General features: G+C 42.8%; 1 protein-coding gene across 1 annotated transcript in view; it reads left to right on the top strand.

Moving 5' to 3' along the window:
• The window catches only part of LOC118395782 (guanine nucleotide-binding protein G(i) subunit alpha-1), a 67,403-nt gene that overhangs the window by 31,765 nt on the left and 9,542 nt on the right, over positions 1-26,096 (top strand). Inside the window, exons 2-6 of the mRNA XM_035789706.2 lie at positions 1,142-1,184; positions 2,999-3,140; positions 6,488-6,645; positions 20,856-20,984; positions 21,213-21,342. Coding sequence (XP_035645599.1) covers positions 1,142-1,184; positions 2,999-3,140; positions 6,488-6,645; positions 20,856-20,984; positions 21,213-21,342 — 602 coding nt within the window. The remainder of the gene's footprint in view (positions 1-1,141; positions 1,185-2,998; positions 3,141-6,487; positions 6,646-20,855; positions 20,985-21,212; positions 21,343-26,096) is intronic.

Genomic DNA, 26,096 nt, shown 5'->3' with positions numbered 1-26,096 from the left:
CCATGTGAAGAGTCAACTCGTTTAATTAAAGTTCAATTTGTAACTAAATTGTTTTGTTCCTATTGGAAGGATTTAATCACTTGCAATTCTCTAATCATGATAATGTAAAAGGTTTTTGACTCCATATGTTATGGTAAATATATCCATTGCAAAAAACATCTACATTTAAAATGGTATTAATATTAATTTGCATATTTTCCTGTTAATTCCCATGGCAAGTTTCCAACTCTGAATATTCCCCAAGATGTGCAAGGCTAGTTGTACATGAGACTCGCATGCTTTTGAAAATAGGATTGCTTTTATTTTCTAACAGTGTCATGATGAGGATACTCTCAATGTAAGACCCTAAGCCTGCTCCCTTACAAAGTGGAGTGAGGGTAGGAAGGAGAGGAAAGGTGGATCGAAAAAGCATGGTTTTGAGCTCTGTTTCAATATATCACTTTTATGACACCGGTTCCACATGTTCCTGTGACACAAATATTTGTGTTATATTCATACTATAAAATGTGTGTTTACTGTGATCGGGGTATGTGTGTCTTGTCTCTTTTTAATTAACCATTTATTTCATTATTAGTCTTGTTTTAGGACATGCCTAAACAAATTAATAATGTATTTATTTTTGATGGTGTATATTCACTGGATTTATTCAAATGGATGCACACCCACATCTGCACACCACTACTACCACTCATCACCAGCATCCGTATGGGAGATATAAAAGAGGTATTAAAGGCGTATGCAGGCAAGAATGTGGTAAAACTGGGCCGGTTTGTAAGGTGGTCATATAAACATTGGCCATATTTTTCACGGCAAAATACCGTAAATCCCATGTGAAATCAGTTTAGGTCTGCCACGCTGGAGCTATAATCTCATTGGTGGGAGGATCCAGTTGATGAATCCAATTTAAACTAATGCCTGTATAAGAGCTGATCAGACACTTGGTTTCTCAACGTTGTATAGCTTTAGCTACTCATTATCTGGACAAGTAACTCTCGTAGGGCATTGTGTAAAATGTGAGTTAGGCCTACAACAAGTTATGATCAGCCCAATTTCTCAAGTCAAAACAGCGATGAATGAATGTGTTAAATGTGTAATGTCTGCCTATCACTCACCAATTGGCCTCTTTCCCTCTCTCTCTCAGGTGCTGGGGAGTCAGGGAAGAGTACAATTGTCAAACAGATGAAGTAAGTTTTTCGTTATCTACACAAAGTATTGGGACATTCACACATCATAAATTGTTGTTTTGTAGGTACTTTTATTGTAAATAAGAATATAATATATTTGTAAACACTTCTACATTAATGTGCAATCTACCATGATTACAGATAATCCTGAATGAATCCTGAATAATGAGTGAGGAAAGTTAAACGCACAAATATCACCCCCAAAAAATGCTAACCTCCCAAGTTTATTTTAATGGTGAGAGGTAAACATGTCTTGGGGGTATGATTTTTTTTTTCCTTTTTCTGGAACTTACTCATTATTCACGATTCAGGATTATCCGTTATCGTGGTAGCGTCCACATTAATGTAGAAGTGTTTACAAACATCAATTCTTATTAACAATGTAAGTGATTCTAAAATGACTCACTATATACTATTAATTTAAATTGGGCACAAAATAATCTGAAACACAACCAAAACAAACAGCAAATGCTTCGAGCAAGTTCGTAGACTCAAGCTTGATGTAATCATTGCATGCTATGAATATGGGACCAAATACTAAACTTTTGACTACTTTAATACTACACAAGTGAATTTGTCCCAATACTTTTAGTCTCCTAAAAATGGGGAGACTATGTACAAAACATGCTGTAATTTCTAAAAAGCTCACCAAATATGGATTAAAATACCCTCAAGTTAAAGCTGACAGTCTGCACCTTAATTGTTAGGGCAGTGGTCCCGTGGTGGGAACATATATCAGCGGAAATTTCAAGTGCGCCACGTATCGTTTTTGATAAAACTCAAACTTTCATTAAAATGCACATACAATATACTGAATTAAAGCTACACTCGTTGTGAATCTATCCACCAAGTCAGATTTGTAAAATGCTTTTCGGCGAAAGCATGAGAAGCTATTATCTGATACCATGCACCCTCAAAATACTGCAACGTCACCTAACACGACAGATTTTCCGTTACCCGGCGCAAACCAAAACACAGATTTAAAATATAAAACATTCATTACCTTTGACGAGCTTCTTTCTTGGCACTCCTAGATGTCCCATAAACATAATTTAGGGTATTTTTTCGATTAAATCGGTCCATATATAGCCTAGATATTGATCTAAGAATACTGTGTGAAAAACGGAAAAAAATAGCTTTTTCTAACGTAACGTCATTTTTAAAAATTAAAATAGTCGACGATAAACTTTCTCAAAACACTTCGAAATACTTTTGTAATGCAACTTTGGTATTAGTACACGTTAATAAGCGATAAAATTCATCAGGAGGCGATGTCAATTCTATAGATGTCGTCTCGAAAAAATGTCTTTGAGAGAGCTCGACCAAAACATCCGGTCGGAGACCGGAAGGAATCGGTTCCCTTGATTCGGTTAGACCAAGAATCAAATGCGAATCAAATGACAAGACTCTAGACAACGTGTGGAAGCTGTAGGCACTGCAACCTCGGCCTAATTTAATTCGGTTCACTTTGAACAATTCCTTGAAGTCGCACATGGATATTTATTTCCATTTTCAGTGATCAGATTTTCATGCACTTTTCGATGAAACGCACGTTCTGTCATAGTCACAGCCGTGATTTAACCAGTTTTAGAAACGTCTGAGTGTTTTCTATCCACACATACTAATCATATGCATATACTATATTCCTGGCATGAATAGCAGGGCGCTGAAATGTTGTGCGATTTTTAACAAAAAGCTGCTTAAATTCTCGACTTCCCTGACAGGATTTATTAATAACCTTATAGTCATTGTAGCATTTTCAAATCCAAAATGCTTGAGTACAGAGCCAACCCCCCCCCCCATCTCTCTCCCAGGATCATCCATGAGGCGGGCTATTCAGAGGAAGAGTGTAAGCAGTACAAAGCGGTGGTGTACAGCAACACCATCCAGTCCATAATCGCCATCATCAGAGCCATGGGGCGCCTCAAGATCGATTTCTCTGATGCAGCCAGAGCGGTGAGTGGAGTAGGACACTGGGAGCACTAGACACTGATCCAAGAGCAGTTTCGTGCTTTTAACTCCTTATAGTTCAGGTTAGGATTAGGGCTAGTATGATGCCAGTGTCGCAATTATTTTTCCCATGGCTAAAATGAAAACATGAAGCAGACCCATCTTTGGTCCTTCCAAACTCTGTATATAAAATTATGTGCTATAGTATGGAAAATAAATACATGTGACTCTGGATGACAACAAATGATGTTGGTTTCCACCATCAGGCTGTTTTCCTAAAGAAGTTAATCCACTTCGTGTTTTGTTTCCTCGCCATGATACAAACAAGTATCGCGATACTGGTATCGTTCTGGCCCTAGTTAAGATTTGGTGAGGGGAAAGCTGATCCTAGATCTGTGACTGGGAGTCAAGGAGGTTGTGAGTCAATGGGGTTAAACGGCAGGGGCTAGGGTTCGACTGTAAGAGGCAGGGGTAGGGTTGATTAGGGCGAGATGGCCAACATATGTCATATGGTATTTTTGACGGTTTGACATGTTTTTGATTTAATAAAAGTTCTACATTTGCTTTGAGTAGTGTGTGACCCTAGGGTGGCGACACATACACTACCATTCAAACGTTTGGGGTCACTTAGAAATGTCCTTGTTTTTGAAAGAAAAGCAAAAAAAATGCCCATTTTAAAATAACGTCAAATTGATCAGAAATCCAGTGTAGACATTGTTAATGTTGGAAATGACTATTGTAGCTGGAAATGGCAGATTCTTTTTTTCTTTAAATGGAATATATACATAGGCGTACAGAGGCCCATTATCAGCAACCATCACTCCTGTGTTCCAAAGTCACGTTGTGTTAGTTAATCCAAGTTTATCATATTAAAAGGCTCATTGATCATTAGAAAGCTCTTTTGCAATTATGTTAGCACAGCTGAAAACTGTTGTGCTGATTTAAAGAAGCAATAAAACTGGCCAGCTTTAGACTAGTTGAGTATCTGGAGCATCAGCATTTGTGGATTTGATTACAGGCTCAAAATGGCCAGAAACAAAGAAGTTTCTTCTGAAACTCGACAGTCTATTCTTGTTCTGAGAAATTAAGGCTATTCCACGTGAGAAATTGCCGAGAAACGGAATATCTCATACAAGGCCATCAGACTGTTAAAAGGCCAACATTGAGTGGCTGCTGCCATACATGTAAAAACAAATGCATCACTAGCCACTTTAAACAATGTCACTTTTATATGTTTACATACCCTACATTATTCATCTCATATGTACAGTGGGGCAAAAAAGTATTTAGTCAGCCACCTATTGTGCAAGTTCTCCCGCTTAAAAATATGAGAGAGGCCTGTAATTTTCATCATAGGTACACTTCAACTATGACAGACAAAATGAGAAAAAAAAATCCAGAAAATCACATTGTTGGATTTTTAATGAATTTCTTTGCAAATTATGGTGGAAAATAAGTATTTGGTCAATCACAAAAGTTTATCTCAATACTTTGTTATACCCTTTGTTGGCAATGACAGAGGTCAAACGTTTTCTGTAACTCTTCACAAGGTTTTCACACACTGTTGCTGGTATTTTTGCCCATTCCTCCATGCAGATCTCCTCTAGAGCAGACTAGACTTTCAACTCCCTCCAAAGATTATCTATGGGGTTGAGATCTGGAGACTGGCTAGGCCACTCCAGGACCTTGAAATGCTTCTTACGAAGCCACTCCTTTGTTGCCCTGGCGGTGTGTTTGGGATCATTGTCATGCTGAAAGACCCAGCCATGTTTCATCTTCAATGCCCTTGCTGATGGAAGGAGGTTTTCACTCAAAATCTCACGATACATGGCCCCATTCATTCTTTCCTCTACACGGGTCAGTCGTCCTGGTACCTTTGCAGAAATACAGCCCCAAAGCATGATGTTTCCACCCCATGCGTCACAGTAGGTATGGTGTTCTTTGAATGCAACTCAGCATTCTTTGTCCTCCAAACACGACAAGTTGTGTTTTTACCAAAAAGTTATATTTTGGTTTCAATGACATTCTCCCAATCTTCTTCTGGATCATCCAAATGCTCTCTAGCAAACTTCAGACGAGCCTGGCCATGTACTGGCTTAAGCAGGGGGACACGTCTGGCACTGCAGGATTTGAGTCCCTAGCGGCATAGTGTGTTACTGATGGTAGGCTTTGTAACTTGGTCCCAGCTCTCTGCAGGTCATTCACTAGGTCCCCCTGTGTGGTTCTGGACTTTTTGCTCACCGTCCCTGTGATCATTTTGACCCCACGGAGTGAGATCTTGCGTGGAGCCCCAGATCGAGGGAGATTATCAGTGGTTTTGTATGTCTTCCATTTCCTAATAATTGCTCCCACAGTTGATTTCTTCAAACCAAGCTGCTTACCTATTGCAGATTCAGTCTTCCCAGCCTGGTGCAGGTCTACAATTTTGTTTCTGGTGTCCTTTGACAGCTCTTTGCTCTTGGCCATAGTGGAGTTTGGAGTGTGACTGTTTGAGGTTGTGGACAGGTGTCTTTTTATACTGATAACAAGTTCAAACAGGTGCCATTAATACAGGTAACGAGTGGAGGACAGAGGAGCCTCTTAAATAAGTTCCAGGTCTGTGAGAGCCAGAAATCTAGCTTGTTTGTAGGTGACCGAATATGTATTTTCTACCATAATTTGCAAATTCATTAAAAAGCCTACAATGTGATTTTCTGGATTTTTTTTTTTCTTCTTCTCATCAAAACCCGGACAACACTGGGCCAATTGTGCGATGCCCTATGGGACTCCCAATCACGGCCAGATGTGATGCAGCCTGGATTTGAACCAGGTACTGCAGTTCTCTTGCACTGAGATGCAGTGTCTTAAACCACTGCGCCACTCGGGAGCCAATATGATGCTGGTCAACTGAGAAATGTCATGCGTTAAAGGTTTCCTGTGTGTAAATAAAAACTTAGATTAAGTTATGTAAAACAGTCATGTGATGTGATACAGGTCCAGTGTGTAATAAGTACAAATGTGTTCCACTATTTAAACAATTTGATGCACAGAATTAGGCTAATTGTAAAGCACTTATAGCAACATTTAATTTGAATTAAAAGTGCTTTATAAGATTGTAATTTGTGCATTGTTTTATATACCGGTTTTAGGAAGTGTAATCCCATGTAGAAAATGTCTGGGCCCCCCAGTTAATAACCATTTAAAAATCTAGCCCCTCTAAGAATATAGTTGAATAGCCCAAACTTCACCCAGCTAGGGTGGGAGAGGCTCTGCAAGTCATATTAGGTTTAAAACAATAGTGAGAATGTCAGAATAAACCCTACCTTACTGCTTTTGCCTCCTAACCGTTGGTTGTGTCTCCTGTCCCCCACCAGGATGATGCTCGTCAGCTGTTTGTGCTGGCGGGATCGGCAGAGGAGGGCTTCATGACCGGCGAACTGGCCGGAGTCATCCAGCGCCTCTGGAAGGACGGGGGGGTCCAGTCCTGCTTCAGCCGGTCACGAGAGTACCAGCTCAACGACTCCGCCGCCTAGTGAGTAGCACACACACACAACAGAGTTCTGCCCCAAGGTTCTTTAACAAGGTCTTGAAGATGAGTTACGAGGTGGGGGGCAGCGCGTTTTTGAACCATTCTATAACTAGAGGACCCCTGATGAGTGATGGTACTTATCTTTTTGCTCGCTAGGTCCGTCTACGTTATGTGCTACCTGTCTTCCTAGAGGCCTACTTGGTGTGTGGACTACTTACTGCTCATAACTTGCAGATGATTGACACATCAACCAGGATGAAGGGGCAGGGCAATTTGTGACTTGTTTGGGTTATCAGTGACTGTTTAGGAGGGGGAGTGGTTTCTCCTCTTCTAGGCAATCAGCAATAAGTACAGGGAGGTGTCCTCTTCACCTCTGCTATTAGTACTTCAGTCTCCCCTGGTTTCTCAGCAGCAGTTGTGGCGGTCACGTGAGTGGCGGTCTTGTCGCCAAAACTAAGACTGTTCTGTTCTTTGAGAAAGGCACCACACCAGTATCTTACCTAGTTATTTTTTTTTATCTAATTTAGCTCTTTTGTAGCTTTGGGAACTGTTTTTCTATACCTGTTTACTCCTCTCCTTGTAGGCTTTACAGACGCTCCCCATGCCTTGGCTGCAACCCTTCTAATTTAATGTACTCTGCACGCACAACTCCAGTGGAATTCCATATCTCTGGTAGCGTTTGGAACTGCCGATCTGCAGTGAAGAACACTGAGTTCATCTCAGCCTATGCTGCCATTGTCCCTTGACTTTTTGGCCTTGACAGAGACCTGGATCACCCCAGAGAACACTGCTACTCCATCTGCTCTCCATTTAACTACGTTTTCTCTCATAGTCCAAGAGCATGTGGTCGTCGCAGTGGTGGCACAGGGATACTAATTTCTCCTAAATGGAGATTTTCTCATCTCACTCTCACCTGTCCATCCTCATTTGAATTCCATGATGTCACTTCTCCACTCTCAACTTTGCCATCTATTGCCCACCCAGGTGCCCTTGGAGAGTTCCTCAATGAGATTGACACTTTGATAAGCTAATTTCCTGGATGTGTGTCTGCACCACATACTCTCACTACTGGTGTCCCCCAGGGCTCAAATCTAGGCCTTCTCTTCTTCGCTCTATACACGAGGTCACTCGGCTCAGTCATATCCTCACATGGTCTCTCCTATCATTGCTATGCGGATGACACTCAACTACTTTTGTCCCCCCCCTTCTGACACCCAGGTGGCGACACACATCTCTGCGTGCCTGGCAGATATCTCAGCTTGGATGTCGGCCCACCACCTCAAGCTCAACTGCAACAAGACAGAGCTGCTCTTCCTCTCGGGGAAGGCCTGCCCACCCAAAGACCTCCATCATTGTTGACAACTCCAGTGCCGCCCTCCCAGAGTGCGAAGAACCTTGGTGTGTCCCTGGTTGCGCTGACCCTAATTAGTCGATAGGCTGTTGGCCAAAATATTTTTTGGAATTTATATTTTTGTCCAGCAGAACATTTATATATTTTATGGCACACGAGACACCTGTCTTATTCGAGCCCATCTCACTTAACTAATCCATTGCGGAGGCCACGGGATGGCACAGTCCAAGAAGAAAGGAAGTGTGGCTAAAATGCACAATGCATGTCTCTCTCCAGAATTCGCTCTCTCCCATCAATTTGTGTACATACATTTTTTTTTGTAACTTCCTTGTGTGAATTGTTTGATTGTCTGTCAATCAATTTCCTAATTACACACATCAGTAATAGTATATTTACCATTCATTTCTTTTAATTTCTAATCTACAATGTTTGTTTTGTTACGATCATTTCTGTTAATGCATTCAATATATTATTATTCCAGTCTTTTACCAATCTCATTGTCGTAGTGGGCACATTGTTTGCAGAACGTATGCTAACACTTGTGAAAACAAGTTTTGGTTTATTTCATTCCATTTATGATTTTTGTGAATTTAGTCATTGTCTTTCGTTTGGAGCGCTCCTATCAATGTTGAGTAAGGATTGCGTATAGAAGTAGGCCTATAGGTTGCATGGCCTGCTCACAAATGTAGGCATATAAATGTGCCCATTTGGGGATCTGATAGTATTTCTGATTGGCTTAACGCACCACTGCTAATGAGCTGTGTTTACTTTGCTCATACTTGCTGTATGAGGCAAAGTAAGTCTGTTTTTACATCCATTGAGAATGACAATTGCTCCTCAATGTATTTGAAAAATATTTCCAGCTCTCTCCCTTTCGATAACCACTCAGCGTAAAAGGGGAAAAATGTCATGCTCTGATCCAGTGGAAACATCGTAAAATAGGCCTACCTGATTACTTATCCCTTGCGCAAGTTGCCTACAGCTGTGTCTGTCCCGAGCTCACTGGTGCTGGAAACTCGGGCCCAAGTTAATAGTTCATACAATGTTTCAAGTTCGTTGCGGACAGGCCATGATGAGCCAATGTGATTTATAGGATATTTATTTTTATTAGGATATATTCTATCCGCAGGCTGCAATGTTTTTATTTCTTGTCATTTTTGGCTATTATAGTTGACAATAGAAGTTACTTTTTAGGTTTGTATCATTTTCATTTATATATTGATTAACCACCTGACAATGATTTTGAGATATGAAGATGATATTATAAATTCAAGTGAAAAATGTGCATATAAAAACTATTACTGGAACTCAGATTGGTAAAAATGGTAAGATAAATTGGCATTCCACATGAAATGTTGCAGACTCCTCGTGTAACCTGTTGCCGGCAACTTCAGGAGCGTAACGGCAGAATCTACGAAAGCCGAGAGGAAGAGGGTCAGGTTAAGTTTTTTTTCTTCTGGTTGTCTTGGCCTCTGGCTCCCTCCTTGAGTCATTTGAGACTTATTTCATCAGTGTGTGTAAAGCATCAGATGAGCTCAATGCATATAGTTTATTTTATTAAAACACAAAGGGTGTGTTTTATATATGGAAAAATCCAAGTTTTAAAATTTTAAATCGATTGGTCAAAAGAACAAGGAACGTTCTGTCGACAAAATATATTTTTTGCCGGGAAAAACCTTAGACACCAACCACCCTGTCGTTCTCTGCAAACATCAAAGCAATGACTCGCTCCTGCAGGTTCCTGCTCTACAACATCCTGTCTGGACTACTGCATCTCGCTGTTGGATTGGCTCCTCGCTTGTGCCATCAAACCCCTGCAACTTATCCAGAACACTGCAGCCCGCCTGGTTTTCAACCTTCCCAAGTTCTCCCATGTCACTCTCCTCCGCACACTCAATTGGCTTCCAGTCGAAGCTCGCATCCACAACAAGACCATGGTGCTTGCCTATGGGCAGCAAGAGGAACTGCCCCTCCCTACCTTCAGGCTATGCTCAAATCTTACACCCCAACCCGAGCACTCTGTTCTGCCACCTTTGGTCTCTTGGCCCTACCACCCCTACGAGAGGGCAGCTCACGCTCAGCCCAAGCTCTTCTCAGTCCTTTGCACGCCAATGGTGGAACCAGCTTCCCCCTGAAGCTAGGACTGCAGTCCCTTCCCATCCCAAAGCACCTGAAACCCTATCTCTTCAAAGAGTATCTTAAATAATCCCCTTCCTAACCCTCCTCTCCTAAACCAACACTTGCACTTGACAAATGCAAGATAAGAGAAACTAAAGTGTAAATGTACACCTGTAACTGCCATTTCCTGTAACCTAAAGCCTTAAATGATAACAAATAAAGTAGCAAACAGTGATTAAGTGCAAATACATTATTTAATTTATTTTATTGAAATATTTTCCACAGTATACACATCTTTTTTTTAAAAATAGCCAATTAAGTGATTCGGGCAAAGAACCAGGTTCTGTTAAGAAAAACATGTGGAAATAATTTTTGTGTTCCATTCTTTAAGTGTGAGACAGAAAATCTGACTGCCGATAGGAGGCAATTAATTATCTTGCGAGAACGAAATATTTACTGCTGCATACCGACCTTGTAACAACGAACCTGCTGTTTCTACTTGTAGAATCGCAATGCTCGGCAGTCGGCAGTGGACGACAACTTGACTTTCAGCCAATTGGGGAGCCGACATCAGAATTGTTGTAACTTGGTGCCTCCCGACTAGCGCAGCGGTCTAAGCCACTGGTTCGATCAAGGGCTATTCTAAAGCCGGCCGCAACCGGGAAATCCATGAGGTGGTGCACAATTGGCCCAGCATTGTCTGGGTTAGGGGAGGTTTTGGCCAGCCGGGATGGCCTAGTCCCATTGCGCTCTAGCGACTCCTGTGGCCGGCTGGGTGCATGCATGGTCCTGCTGGCTTCTGGGTTACGCAAGCAGTGTCAAGAAGCAGTTTGGCTTGGCAGGGGATGTGTTTCGGAGGACTCATGGCTCTCCCCAGTCGGTACGGGAGTTACAACGATGGGACAAGACTAACTACTAATTTGAATATCAAATATCTTTTTTTTTTTTTAATTGTAAACAATTGATTTGTTTTACCTTAAAAGCTTCTGTAGCAAGTCTTTACATATTTTACATCCAGCTAAAGAGTTTTGTGCTTGAATAAAATAAAAAAAATATGTTAGGTTGAATAATGTGCACAAGCTTGTTAGCTGGCTAGCTTGCTAACTGAGCAAGGCAGTCACACACACACACACACACACACACACTTCATATGAAACTTCATACGACACCGTTCTGTATACATCTGGCCCTTCCTTGGACACTGTGATAACAAACCTCCAAACAAGCTTCAATGCCATACAACACTCCTTCCGTGGCCTCCAACTGCTTTTAAATGCTAGTAAAACTAAATGCATGCTCTAGCATCACTACTCTGGACGGTTCTGACTTAGAATATGTAGACAACTACGAATAGCTAGGTGTTTGGTTAGACTGTAAACACTCCTTCCAAACTCAAATTAAGCATCTCCAATCCTTAATTAAATTTAGAATTGGCTTCCGATTTCACAACAAAGCTTCCTTCACTCATGCTGCCAAACACACCCTCGTAAAACTGACTATCCTATCAATCCTTGACTTTGGCAACATCATTTACAAAATAGACTCCAACACTCTACTCAGCAAAATGGATGTAGTCTATCACAGTGCCATCCGTTTTGTCACCAAAGCCAAATATACAGTGGGGCAAAAAAGTATTTAGTCAGCCACCAATTGTGCAAGTTCTCCCACTTAAAAAGATGAGAGGCCTGTAATTGTCATCATAGGTACACTTCAACTATGACAGACAAAATGAGGGGGGAAAATCCAGAATATCACATTGTAGGATTTTTAATGCATTTATTTGCAAATTATGGTGGAAAATAAGTATTTGGTCACCTACAAACAAGCAAGATTTCTGGCTCTCACAGACCTGTAACTTCTTCTTTAAGAGGCCCCTCTGTCCTCCACTCGTTACCTGTATTAATGGCACCTGTTTGAACTTGTTATCAGTATAAAAGACACCTGTCCACAACTTCAAACAGTCACACTCCAAACTCCACTATGGCCAAGACCAAAGAGCTGTCAAAGGACACCAGAAACAAAATTGTAGACCTGCACCAGGCTGGGAAGACTGAATCTGCAATAGGTAAGCAGCTTGGTTTGAAGAAATCAACTGTGGGAGCAATTATTAGGAAATGGAAGACATACAAGACCACTGATAATCTCCCTCGATCTGGGGCTCCATGCAAGATCTCACCCCGTGGGGTCAAAATGATCACAAGAACGGTGAGCAAAAATCCCAGAACCACAAGGGGGGACCTAGTGAATGACCTGCAGAGAGCTGGGACCAAAGTAACAAAGCCTACCATCAGTAACACACTACGCCGCCAGGGACTCAAATCCTGCAGTGCCAGACGTGTCCCCCTGCTTAAGCCAGTACATGTCCAGGCCCGTCTGAAGTTTGCTACAGAGCATTTGGATGATCCAGAAGAAGATTGGTAGAATGTCATATGGTCAGATGAAACCAAAATATATGTTTTTGGTAAAAACTCAACTTGTCGTGTTTGGAAGGCAAAGAACGCTGAGTTGCATCCAAAGAACACCATACCTACTGTGACGCATGGGGGTGGAAACATCATGCTTTGGGGCTGTTTTTCTGCAAAGGGACCAGGACGACTGATCCGTGTAAAGGAAAGAATGAATGGGGCCATGTATCGTGAGATTTTGAGTGAAAACCTCCTTCCATCAGCAAGGGCATTGAAGATGAAACGTGGCTGTGTCTTTCAGCATGACAATGATCCCAAACACACCGCCCGGGCAATGAAGGAGTGGCTTCGTGTGGGCTATACTCGGCCTTGTCTCAGGATGGTAAGTTGGTGGTTGAAGATATGTGTGGGGGCTGTGCTTTGGCAAAGTGGGTGGGGTTATATCCTTCCTGTTTGGCCCTGTCCGGGGGTGTCCTCGGATGGGGCCACAGTGTCTCCTGACCCCTCCTGTCTCAGCCTCCAGTATTTATGCTGCAGTAGTTTGTGTCGGGGGGCTAGGGTCAGTTTGTTATATCTGGAGTACTTCTCCTGTCCTATTCGGTGTCCTGTGTGAATCTAAGTGTGCGTTCTCTAATTCTCTCCTTCTCTCTTTCTTTCTCTCTCTCGGAGGACCTGAGCCCTAGGACCATGCCCCAGGACTACCAGACATGAGGACTCCTTGCTGTCCCCAGTCCACCTGGCCATGCTCCTGCTCCAGTTTCAACTGTTCTGCCTTACTATTATTCAACCATGCTAGTCATTTATGAACATTTGAACATCTTGGCCACGTTCTGTTATAATCTCCACCCGGCACAGCCAAAAGAGGACTGGCCACCCCACATATGCTCCTCTAATTCTCTCTTTCTTTCTCTCTCTCTCGGAGGACCTGAGCCCTAGGACAGTGCCCCAGGACTACCTGACATGATGGCTCCTTGCTGTCCCCATTCCACCTGACTGCTGCTGCTCCAGTTTCAACTGTTCTGCCTTATTATTATTCGACCATGCTGGTCATTTATGAACATTTGAACATCTTGGTCATGTTCTGTTATAATCTCTACCCGGCACAGCCAGAAGAGGACTGGCCACCCCACATAGCCCGGTTCCTCTCTAGGTTTCTTCCTAGGTTTTGGCCTTTCTAGGAGTTTTTCCTAGCCACCGTGCTTTTACACCTGCATTGTTTGCTGTTTGGGGTTTTAGGCTGGGTTTCTGTACAGCACTTTGAGATATCAGCTGATGTACGAAGGGCTATATAAATAAATTTGATTTGATTTGATTTGATTCGTAAGAAGCATTTCAAGGTCCTGGAGTGGCCTAGCCAGTCTCCAGATCTCAACCCCATAGATCATCTTTGGAGGGAGTTGAAAGTCTGTGTTGCCCAGCAACAGCCCCAAAACATCACTGCTCTAGAGGAGATCTGCATGGAGGAATTGGCCAAAATACCAGCAACAGTGTGTGAAGACTTACAGAAAACGTTTGACCTCCATCATTGCCAACAAAGGGTATATAACAAAGACATTTTTGTTATTGAGCAAATACTTATTTTCCACCATAATTTGCAAATAAATTCATTAAAAATCCAATGTGATTTTTCTGGATTTTTTTCTCTCATTTTGTCTGTCATAGTTGAAGTGTACCTATGATGAAAATTACAGGCCTCATCTTTTTAAGTGGATGAACTTGCACAATTGGTGGCTGACTAAATACTTTTTTGCCCCACTGTACTACCCACCACTGCGACGTGTATGCTCTGGTCGGCTGGCCCTCGCTACATAGTCGTTGCCTACCCCACGGGCTCCAGGTCATCTAGAAGTCTTTGCTAGGTAACGCCCCGCCTTACCTCAGCTCACTGGTCACCATTTCATCACCCACCCGTAGCATGCGCTCCAGCAGATATATTTCACTGGTCATCCCCAAAGCCAACACCTATTTTGGCTGCCTTTCCTTCCAGTTCTCTGCTGCCAATGTCTGGAACGAATTCCAAAAATCACTGAAGCTGGAGTCTTATATCTCCCTCTAACTTTAAGCATCAGCTGTCAGAGCAGCTTACCGATCCCTGTACCTGTACACAGCCAATCTGTAAATAGCACACCCAACTACCTCAACCCCATATTGATTTTTATATTTTTGCTCTTTTGCACCCCAGTATCTCTACTTGCACATCATCATCTGCACACTCCAGTGTTAATGCTAAATTGTAATTATTTCACCTCTATGGCCTATTTTTTTGCCTTACCTCCTAATCTTTTACATTTTTTACACTGTACATAGATTTTTCTATTTTGTTTTTGACTGTACGTTTGTTTGTGTAACTCTGTTGTTTTTGTTGCACTGCTTTGCTTTATCTTGGCCAGGTCGCAGTGAGAACTTGTTCTCTACTGGCCTACCTGGTTAAATAAAGGTGGGGAAATAAAGAGAACTAATCCAATCAAAAATTAGCTGAATACAACGGGTGTAGACCTCATTGGCGTGGCAGGTAGCTTAGTGGTTAGAGCATTGGACTTGTAACCAATAATGAACCAGACAAGTGGAGGTCTACACAAAAAAAAATTGTTTGGCTGATTCCTTTTTATTTTTCCATGATGTCAAGCAAAGAGGCACTGAGTTTGAAGGTAGGCCTTGAAATACATCCACAGGTCCACCTCCAGTTAATTCAAATGATGCCAATTAGCCAATCAGAAGCTTCTGAAACCATGACATCATTTTCTGGAATTTTCTAAGCTGTTTAAAGTTAGTCAACTTAGTGTGTGTAAACATCTGACCCACTGGAATTGTTATACAGTGAAATAATCTGTCTGTAAACCATTGTTGGAAAAATTACTTGTGTCATGCACAAAGTAAATGTCCTAATTGACTTGCCAAAACTATAGTTTGTTAACAAGAAATTTGTGGAGTGGTTGAAAAACAAGTTTTAATGACTCCAACCTAAGTGTATGTAAACGATTTAGATGCACTATTGTAAAGTGACTGTTCCACTGGATGTCATAAGGTGAATGCACCTATTTGTAAGTCGCTCTGGATAAGAGCGTCTGCTAAATGACTTAAATGTAAATGTAAATTTCCAACTTCAACTGTAAGTGTTCCTTTTGTCCATGTGGAAAAGGGCAGTGTGGAGTACGATTGAGATTGTGTTAGCTGTGGATCTGTTGGGGCGGTATGCGAATTGAAGTGGGCCTAGGGTTTCTGGGATAATGGTGTTGATGTGAGCCATGACCAGCCTTGGCTGGCTACCGACATGAGTGCTACGGGGTGGTAGTCATTTAGGCTGGTTACCTTTACTTCCTTGGGCACAGGGACTATGGTGGTCTTCTTGAAACATGTTGGTATTAGACTCCGTCAGGGAGAGGTTGGACATGTCAGTGTAGGCACTTGCCAGTTGGTCCGCGCATGCTCCGAGTACACATCCTGGTAATCCATCTGGCCCTGCAGCCTTGTGAATGTTGACCAGTTTAAAGGTCTTGCTTCCATCGGTTGCGGAGTGCGTGATCACAGTCGTCCGTTAGATCTTTTGCTCTCATGCGTGCTTCAGTGTTGCTTGCCTAGGAGCAAGCATAAAAGGCATTTAGCTCGTCTTGTAGGCTTGCGTCACTGGGCTGCACGTGGCTGGGTTTCCATTTGTAGTCCATAATAATTTGCAAGCACTGCCAAATCCGATGAACGTCAGAGCTGGTGTAGTTTTGTTCAATCTTAAGCCTGTATTGACGCTTTGCCTGTTTGATGGTTTGTCTGAGGGCATAGTGTGATTTCTTATTAGCTTCCAGATTAGTGTCCCGCTCCTTGAAAGCGGCAGTTCTAGCCTTTAGCTCGGTGTGAATGTTGTCTTTCATCCATGGCATCTGGTTGGGATATGTACGTACGGTCACTGAGATGACTTCGTCGATGCACTTATTGAAGCCGACCAGCATCCCAGGTTCGCCTCTTCACTGTTGACGTTGAGACTGGTGTTTTGCAGGTACTATTTAATGAAGTTGCCAGTTGAGGACTTGAGGTGTCTTTCAGCTGTGCTAACATAATTGCAAAAGGGTTTTCAAATGATCAATTAGCCTTTTTCTTTATTATGAACTTGGGTTAGCTAACACAACGTGCCATTGGAACACAGGAGTGATGGTTGCTGATAATAGGCCTCTGTAGATATTCCATATAAAATCTGCCATTTCCAGCTACAATAGTCATTTACAACATTAACTATGTATACACTGTATTTCTGATCAATTTGTTATTTTAATGGACAAATAATGTCCTTGTTTTTGAAAGAAAAACACATTTCAAAGTGACCACAAATGTTTGAACGGTAGTGTACATAATGGTCTGGGGCTGTTTTTCATGGTTCGGACTAGGCCTCTTAGTTCCAGTGAAGGGGAATCTTAACGCTACAGCATACAATGACATTCTAGACGATTCTGTGCTTCCGACTTTGTGGCAACAGTTTGGGGAAGGTCCTTTCCTGTTTCAGTATGACAATGCCCATGTGCACAAAGCGAGGTCCATACAGGAATGTTTTGTCTCGATCGGTGTGGAAGAACTTGTCTGGCCTGCACAGAGCCCTCGACTCCATCAAACACCATTTTGGATTAACATTTTGGATTAGCGCTTCTACTGCCAAAGTTTGTCTATGGAGATTGCATGGCTGTGTGCTCAATTGTTATACACTTGTCAGCAATGGGTGTGACTGAAATATCAAAATCCACTAATTTGAAGGGGTGTCCACATACATTTGTTTATATACAGTGCATTTGGAAAATATTCAGATCCCTTGACTTTTTCCACATTTCATTACAGCCTTATTCTAAAATGGATTAAATACTTTTGTTTCTCAAATCTACACACAATACCCCATAATTACAAAGCAAAAACAGGTTTGTAGACATTTTTGCACATTTACAAAGAAAGATGCCTTATTTACATACGCATTCAGACCCTTTGCTATGAGATTTGAAATTGAGCTCCGGTGCATCCTGTTTCCATTGATCATCCTTGATGTTTTTACAACCTTGATTGGAATCCACCTATGGTAAATTCAATTGATTGGACATGATTTGGAAAGGAACACACCAATATATAAGGTCCCATAGTTTAGCAACAACCAAGCCATGAGGTCAAAGGAATTGTCTATGGAGCTCATAGACAGGATTGTGTCGAGGCACAGATCTGGAGAAGGGTAGCAAAACAATTCTGCAACATTGAAGGTCCCCAAGAACAACGTGGCCTCCATCATTCTTAAATGGAATAATTTTGGTACCACCAAGACTCTTCCTAGTGCTGGCCACCTGGCCAACTGAGCAATCGGGGGGGGTGACCAAGAACCAAGAACCCGATGGTCACTCTGACAGAGCTCTAGAGTACCTATATGGAGAACCTTCCAGAAGGACAAGCATCTCTGCAGCACTCCACCAATCAGGCCTTCATGGTAGAGTGGCCACACGGAAGCCACTTCTCAATAAAAAGCACATGACAGCCCGGTTGGAGTTTGCCAAAAGGCATCTAAAGGATTCTGACCATGAGAAACAAGATTCTCTGGTCGGATGAAACCAATATTGAACTCTTTGGCCTGAAATGCCAAGCGTCACGTCTGTAGGAAACCTTGCACCATCCCTACGGTGAAGCATGGTGGTGGCAGCATCGTGCTGTGGGGATGTTATTCAGGGACTGGGAGACTAGTCCTAGGATCGAGGGAAAGATGAATGGAGAAAAGTACAAACAGATCCTTGATGATAACCTGCTCCATGGCGCTCAGGAGTTCAGACTGGGGCGAAGGTTCATGTTCCAGGAGGACAACGACCCTAAGCACACAGGAGTGGCTTCAGGACAAGTCTATGATTTTCCTTGAGTGGCCCCGCCAGAGCCTGGACTTGAACCCAATCGAACATCTCTGGAGAGATCTGAAAATAGCTGTTTAGCGATATTCCCCATCCAACCTGACAGAACTTGAGAGGATCTGCAGAGAAGAATGGGAGAAACTCCCCAAATACATTTGTTTCAAGCTTGTAGCGTCATACCCAAGAAGATTTGAGACTGTAATCACTGCCAAAGGTGCTTCAACAAAGTACTGAGTAAAGGGTCTGAATACTTATGTAAATGTCATATTTCCATATTGTTTCATGTATTTTTTGCAAAAATTACTAAATCTGTTTTTGCTTTGTCATTATGGGGTATTGTGTGTAGATTGAGGGGAAACAATTTCATCAATTTTAGAATAAGGCTCTTTACGTAACAATGTGGGGAAAAGTCAGGAGGTCTGAATATTTTCCGAATGCACTATATATATTGTATTTTCATATTTGTCTTATTTTTATATACATACACACAACCAGTCAAGTTTGGACACCTGCTCATTCAAGGGTTTTCTTATTTTAAAAAAAACAACATTTTCTACATTGTAGAATAATAGTGAAGATATCAAACCTATGAAATAACACACATGGAATAATGTAGTAACCAAGAAAGTGTTAAACAAATCAAAATATATTTTATATTTGAGATTCTTCAGTTGCCACCTTTTGCCTTGATGACAGCTTTGCACACTTTTGGCATTCTCTCAACCAGCTTCATGAGGTGGTCTCCTGGAATGCATTTAAATGAAAACGCAAACCATGCGATTATCTGAGGACAGCACCCCGCATACAAACACATGAAAATCATATTTCAACCAGGCAGGTGCGACACAAAAGTCAGAAATAGCGATATAAAAAATGCCTTACCTTTTGATCTTCTTCTGTTGGCACTCCAAAAGGTCCCAGTTACATCACAAATGGTAATTCGATAATGTCCTTTATATCCATAAAAACTCAGTTTAGCTGGTGTGCTTCAGTCAATAATCCACTGTTTTCCTCCATCAAAATGCATACAAAATTAATCCCAAATGTTACTAATAAACTTTTTCAAACCACGTTTATAATCAAACCTTAGGTATCCTAATACGCAAATAAACTATAAAGTTTAAGACTGAGAATAATATGTTCATTACCAGAGATAAAAAAGAAAGAACGCGCTTTCCTCCACGCGCTTGGAAACACTACAGCCAAAATGGGAGCCACCGAAAAAAATCTGCAATTTCTGGGTAATTTTTCCAAAAACCAGCCTGAAACTCTTTCTAAAGACTGACATCTAGTGGAAGCCATAGGAACTGCAATTTGGGAGGACTTGGGATGATAATTATAGTACTAGCCATTGAAAATAGTGGTAAACTGAAATGTTTATTTTTTTTGGGATGGTTTATACTCGGGGTTTCGCCTGCCAAAACAGTTCTATCTAAATCTACCAATTATATGCATATCTGAGCTTCTGAGCCTGAGTAACAGGCAGTTTACTTTGGGCACGCTTATCATCCGGATGTCAAAATACTGACAATGACCCCAGAGGTTAACTGCACCTCAGATTGCAGCCCACATAAATGCTTCAGAGTTTAAGTAACTGACACATGTCAACATCAACTGTTCAGAGGAGACTGTGTGAACCAGGCCTTCGTGGTCGAATTTCTGCAAAGACACCACTACTAAAGTCCTTTGGTCTGATGAGTCGAAATCACACTTAACCACAGTATTATGCAGCGATACTCCATCCCATCTGGTTTGCACTTAGTCACACTATCATTTGCTTTTCAGCAGGACAATGACCCACAACACACCTTGAGGCTGTGTATGGGCTTTTTGACCAAGAAAAAGAGTGATGGTGTGCTGCATCAGGTGACCTGGCCTCCACAATCACCCAACCTCAACCCAAGTGCTATGGTTTGGGATGAGTTGGACCGCAGAGTGAAGGAAAAGCAGCCAACAAGTGCTCAGCGTGTTGGAACTCATTCAAGACTGTTGGAAAAGCATTCCTCATGAAGCTGGTTGAGAGAATGCCAAGAGTGTGCAAAGCTGTCACCAAGGCAAAGGGTGGCTACTATGAAGAATTTCAAATATAAAATATATTTTGTTTTGGTTAACACTTTGGGTACTACTTGATTCCATATGTTATTTCATAGTTTTGATGTCTTCACTATTATTATACAATGTAGAAAATAGTAAAAATAAAGGAAAACCCTTGAATGAGTAGGTGTGTCCAAACTTTTGACTGGTACTGTATATTAGAAATGCAGGGCACTTTCGGACATCTTTTTCAGATGGTAGATTTTTACATGGTGGCGCAGCCAAGTCCACAAGGAGTCGGTGTGCCCCTCTTACATTCTTTGGGGAGAACCTTGCGCACACACTCCTGCTTCAGAGTACACTAACATCCTTCATACAACTACAACAGACAGACCTCCCTATCCCCCCCCCTCATCTTACTCCCACTCTCTCCTTCTGCCTTTTCTCTCTCAGTTATCTGAATGACCTGGATAGGATAGCCCACGGAGCGTACGTACCCACCCAGCAGGATGTGCTGAGGACCAGGGTGAAGACCACCGGCATTGTGGAGACGCACTTCACCTTCAAAGACCTCCACTTCAAGTGAGACACCGTCTCTAGTGTACCCACTCTAAGGGTCTATCTCAATAGTCTAAGCCAACTCACAACACCCTCTGGGTGTGTGTCACCCTCTATAGTCAAGAGTGTTCAATTCAGGTCTGAAGTTTGCTGGCTGTAGTGTTAATGAGTAGTGTGATGTTTGAAAATACTTTGAGTTTTCATGTGTGTTTGCGCGTTCATGCTAAGTCTGTATTTATATTTTCTCCCCAGGATGTTTGATGTGGGGGGTCAGAGGTCAGAGAGGAAGAAGTGGATCCACTGCTTTGAGGGAGTCACTGCCATCATCTTCTGTGTGGCGCTGAGTGACTACGACCTGGTGCTGGCCGAGGACGAGGAGATGGTGAGATTCATCCCTCCCTCGCCCTCATTCTATCTATCTCTCTCTCTCAGCCCCTGCGCATCAGTCATTGTTATTGTGCACTCTCCCTCTGTCATCCCTGTTCATTTTCTTCCTTTCCTCATCCCCCTCCTACACTCTCTCATGCTTTGCACATTTGTCATCCCTTACTGGCGGGTAGGAGCATTGGGCAAGTAAACTAAAGGTTGCTGGATCAAATCCCTGAGCTTCCAAGGTAATAATGTGTCGTTCTGCCCCTGAACAAATCAAATCAAATGTATTTATATAGCCCTTCGTACATTAGCGGATATCTCAAAGTGCTGTACAGAAACTCAGCCTAAAACCCCAAACAGCAAGCAATGCAGGTGTTGAAGCACGTTGGCTAGGAAAGGCCAAAACCTTGGAAGAAATCTAGAGAGGAACCAGGCTATGAGAGGTGGCCAGCCCTCTTCTGGCTGTGCCGGGTGGAGATTATAACAGAACATGGCCAAGATGTTCAAATGTTCATAAATGACCAGCATGGTCAAATAATAGGTCTGGGACAGGTAGCACGTCCGGTGAACAGGTCAGGATTCCATAGCCGCAGGCAGAACAGTTGAAACTGGAGCAGCAGCATGGCCAGGTGGACTGAGGATAGCAAGGAGTCATGGAGTCATGCCAGGTAGTCCTGAGGCATGGTCCTAGGACTCTCCTAGAGAGAGAAAGAAAGAGAGAATTGGAGAGAGCATACTTAAATTCACACAGGACACTGGATAAGACCGGAGAAATATTCCAGATATAACAGATATAACAAACTGACCCTAGCCCCCCGACACACAAACTACTGCAGCATAAATACTGGAGGCTGAGACAGGAGGGGTCAGGAGACACTGTGGCCCCATCCGATGATACCCCCGGACAGGGCCAAACAATAAGGATATAACCCCACCCACTTTGCCAAAGCACAGCCCCCACACCACTCGAGGGATATATTCAACCACCAACTTACCATCCTGAGACAAGGCCGAGTATAGCCCACAAACATCTCCGCCACGGCACAACCCAAGGGGGGGGCCAACCCAGACAGGAAGATCACATCAGTGACTCAACCCACTCAAGTGACGCACCCCTCCTAGGGACGGCATGGAAGAGCACCAGTAAGCCAGTGACTCAGCCCCTGTAATAGGGTTGGAGGCAGAGAATCCCAGTGGAAAGAGGGGAACCGGCCAGGCAGAGACAGCAAGGGCGGTTCGTTGCTCCAGAGCCTTTCCGTTCACCTTCACACTCCTGGGCCAGACTACACTCAATCATATGACCCACTGAAGAGATGAGTCTTCAGTGAAGACATAAAGGTTTAGACAGAGTTTGCGGCTCTCACATGGGTAGGCAGACCATTCCATAAAAATGGAGCTCTATAGGAGAGAACCCTGCCTCCAGCTGTTTGCTTAGAAATTCTAGGGACAGTTAGGAGGCCTGCGTCTTGTGACCGTAGCGTACGTGTAGGTATGTACGGCGGGACCAAATCAGAGAGATAGGTAGGAGCAAGCCCATGTAATGCTTTGTAGGTTAGCAGTAAAACCTTGAAATCAGCCTTTGCCTTGACAGGAAGCCAGTGTAGGGAGGCTAGCACTGGAGTAATATGATCAAATGTTTAGGTTCTAGTCAGGATTCTAGCAGCCGTATTTAGCACTAACTGAAGTTTATTTAGTGCTCTATCCGGGTAGCCGGAAAGTAGAGCATTGCAGTAACCGAGAAGTAACAAAAGCATGGATTCATTTTTTTGCAGCATTTTTGGACAGAAATTTCAGATTGTTTTTTAAATGTAGATGTAAAAAAAGCTGTCCTTGAAAGAGTCTTGATATGTTTAGAGAGATCAGGGCCCAGAGTAACGCTGAGGTCCTTCAGTTTTATTTGAGACGACTGTACAACCATTAAGATTAATTGTCAGATTCAACAGAAGATCTCTTTGTTTCTTGGGACCTAGAACAATCTCTGTTTTGTCCGAGTTGTTTAAAAGTAGAAAGTTTGCAGCCATCCACTTCCTTATGTCTGAAGCACAGGCTTCTAGCGAGGGCAATTTTGTGGCTTCACCATGTTTCATTGAAATGTACAGCTATGTGTCATCCGCATAGCAGTGAAAGTTAACATTATGTTTCGAATGACATCCTCAAGAGGTAAAATATATAGTGAAAACAATAGTGGTCCTAAAACGGAACCTTGAGGAACACCGAAATTTACAGTTGATTTGTCAGAGGACAAACCACTCAGAGACAAACTGATATCTTTTCGACAGATAAGATCTAAACCAGGCCAGAACTTGTCCGTGAGTTCAAATCAAATGTTATTTGTCACATACACATGGTTAGCAGATGTTAATGCTAGTGTAGCGAAATGCTTGTGTTTCTCGTACCGACGATGCAGTAATAACCAACGAGTAATCTAACCTAACAATTCCAAAACTACTATCTTATACACACAAGTGTAAAGGGATAAAGAATATGTACATAAAGATATATGAATGAGTGATGGTAGAGAACTGTATAGGCAAGATGCAGTAGATGGTATCGAGTACAGTATATACATATGAGATGAGTAATGTAGGGTATGTAAACATTACATTAAGTAGCATTGTTTAAAGTGGCTAGTGATATATTTTTCTATCAATTCCATTATTAAAGTGGCTGGAGTTGAGTCAGTGTATTGGCAGCAGCCACTCAATGTTAGTGGTGGCTGTTTAACAGTCTGATGGCTTTGAGCTCTCCCTCTGGAGAGCCTTACGGCTGTGGACGGAGCAGTTGCCATACCAGGCGGTGATACAGCCCGACAGGATGCTCTCGATTGTGCATCTGTAGAAGTTTGTGAGTGCTTTTGGTGACAAGCCAAATTTATTCAGCCTCCTGAGGTTGAAGAGGCACAGCTGCGCCTTCTTCACAACACTGTCTGTGTGGGTGGACCAATTAAGTTTGTCCGTGATGTGTACGCAGAGGAACTTAAAACGTACTACCCTCTCCACTACTGTCCTGTCGATGTGGATAGAGGGGTGCTCCCTCTGCTGTTTCCTGAAGTCCACAATCATCTCCTTTGTTTTGTTGACGTTGAGTGTGAGGTTATTTTCCTGGCGCCACACTCCGAGGGCTCTCACCTCCTCCCTGTAGGCCGTCTCGTTGTTGCTAATCAAGCCTACCACTGTAGTGTCGTCCATCAAACTTGATGATTGAGTTGGAGGTGTGCATGGCCACGCAGTCATGGGTGAACAGGGAGTACAGGAGAGGGCTCATAATTCACCCTTGTGGGGCCCCAGTGTTGAGGATCAGCGGGGTGGAGATGTTGTTGCCTACCCTCCCCACCTGGGGGCGGCCCGTCAGGAAGTCCAGTACCCAGTTGCACAGGGCGGGGTCGAGACCCAGGGTCTCGAGCTTGATGATGAGTTTGGAGGGTACGATGGTGTTAAATGCTGAGCTGTAGTCGATGAACAGCATTCTCACATAGGTATTCCTCTTGTCCAGATGGGTTAGGGCAGTGTGCAGTGTGCTTTCGATTGCGTCGTCTGTGGACCTATTTGGGCGGTAAGCAATTTGGAGTGGGTCTAGGGTGTCATGTAGGGTGGAGGTGATATGGTCCTTGACTAGTCTCTCAAAGCACTTCATGATGACGGAAGTGAGTGCTACGGGCGGTAGTCGTTTAGTTTACTCTTTGTCTCTATATTGACGCTTAGCTTGTTTGATTGCCTTGCGGAGGGAATAGCTACACTGTTTGTATTCCGGTCACTTTGCCCTGGTTAAAAGGTGGTTTGCGCTTTCAGTTTCACGCGAATGCTGCCATCAATCCACGGTTTCTCGTTTGGGAATGTTTTAATCGTTGCTATGGGTACGACATCGTCAATGCACTTTCTAATGAACTCGCTCACCGAATCAGCGTATTCGTCAATGTTGTTGTTGGACTCAACGCGGAACATATCCCAATCCACGTGATCGAAGCAGTCTTGAAGTGTGGAATCAGATTGGTCGGACCAGCGTTGAACAGACCTGAGCACGGGAGCTTCTTGTTTTAGTTTCTGTCTGTAGGTTGGGAGCAACAAAATGGAGTCGTGGTAAGCTTTTCCGAAAGGAAGTTAGAATAACAATGATACAGGGTTTGGTACACATCCGGTGGATAAAGAGCCGTTTATTATGTTCAACATAGGAGGGCCAAGCACAGGAAGCAGCTCTTTCAGTAGTTTAGTTGGAATAGGGTCCAGTATGGAGCTTGAAGGTTTAGAGGCCATGATTATTTTCATCATTGTGTCAAGAGATATAGTACTAAAACACTTGTGTCTCTCTTGATCCTAGGTCCTGGCAGAGTTGTGCAGACTCAGGACAACTGAGCTTTGAAGGAATACGCAGATTTAAAGAGGAGTCCGTAATTTGCTTTTTAATAATCATGATCTTTTCCTCAAAGAAGTTCATTAATTTATTACTGCTGAAGTGAAAGCCATCCTCACTTGGGTATTGCTGCTTTTTAGTTAGCTTTGAGACAGTATCAAAAAGGAATTTCGGATTGTTCTTATTTTCCTCAATTAAGTTGGAAAAATAGGATGATCGAGCAGCAGTAAGGACTCTTCGATACTGCACGGTACTGTCTTTCCAAGCTAGTCGGAAGATTTCCAGTTTGGTGTGGCTCCATTTCCTTTCCAATATTCTGGAAGCTTGCTTCAGAGCTCGGGTATTTGCTGTACACCAGGGAGCTAGTTTCTTTATTAGAAATGTTTTTAATTTTTAGGGGTGCAACTGCATCTAGGG

The sequence above is a fragment of the Oncorhynchus keta genome, chromosome 17 (assembly GCF_023373465.1).
Source record: "Oncorhynchus keta strain PuntledgeMale-10-30-2019 chromosome 17, Oket_V2, whole genome shotgun sequence".
NCBI classification, from domain to species: domain Eukaryota; kingdom Metazoa; phylum Chordata; class Actinopteri; order Salmoniformes; family Salmonidae; genus Oncorhynchus; species Oncorhynchus keta.
This window is presented reverse-complemented; position numbering and strand designations above follow the sequence as displayed.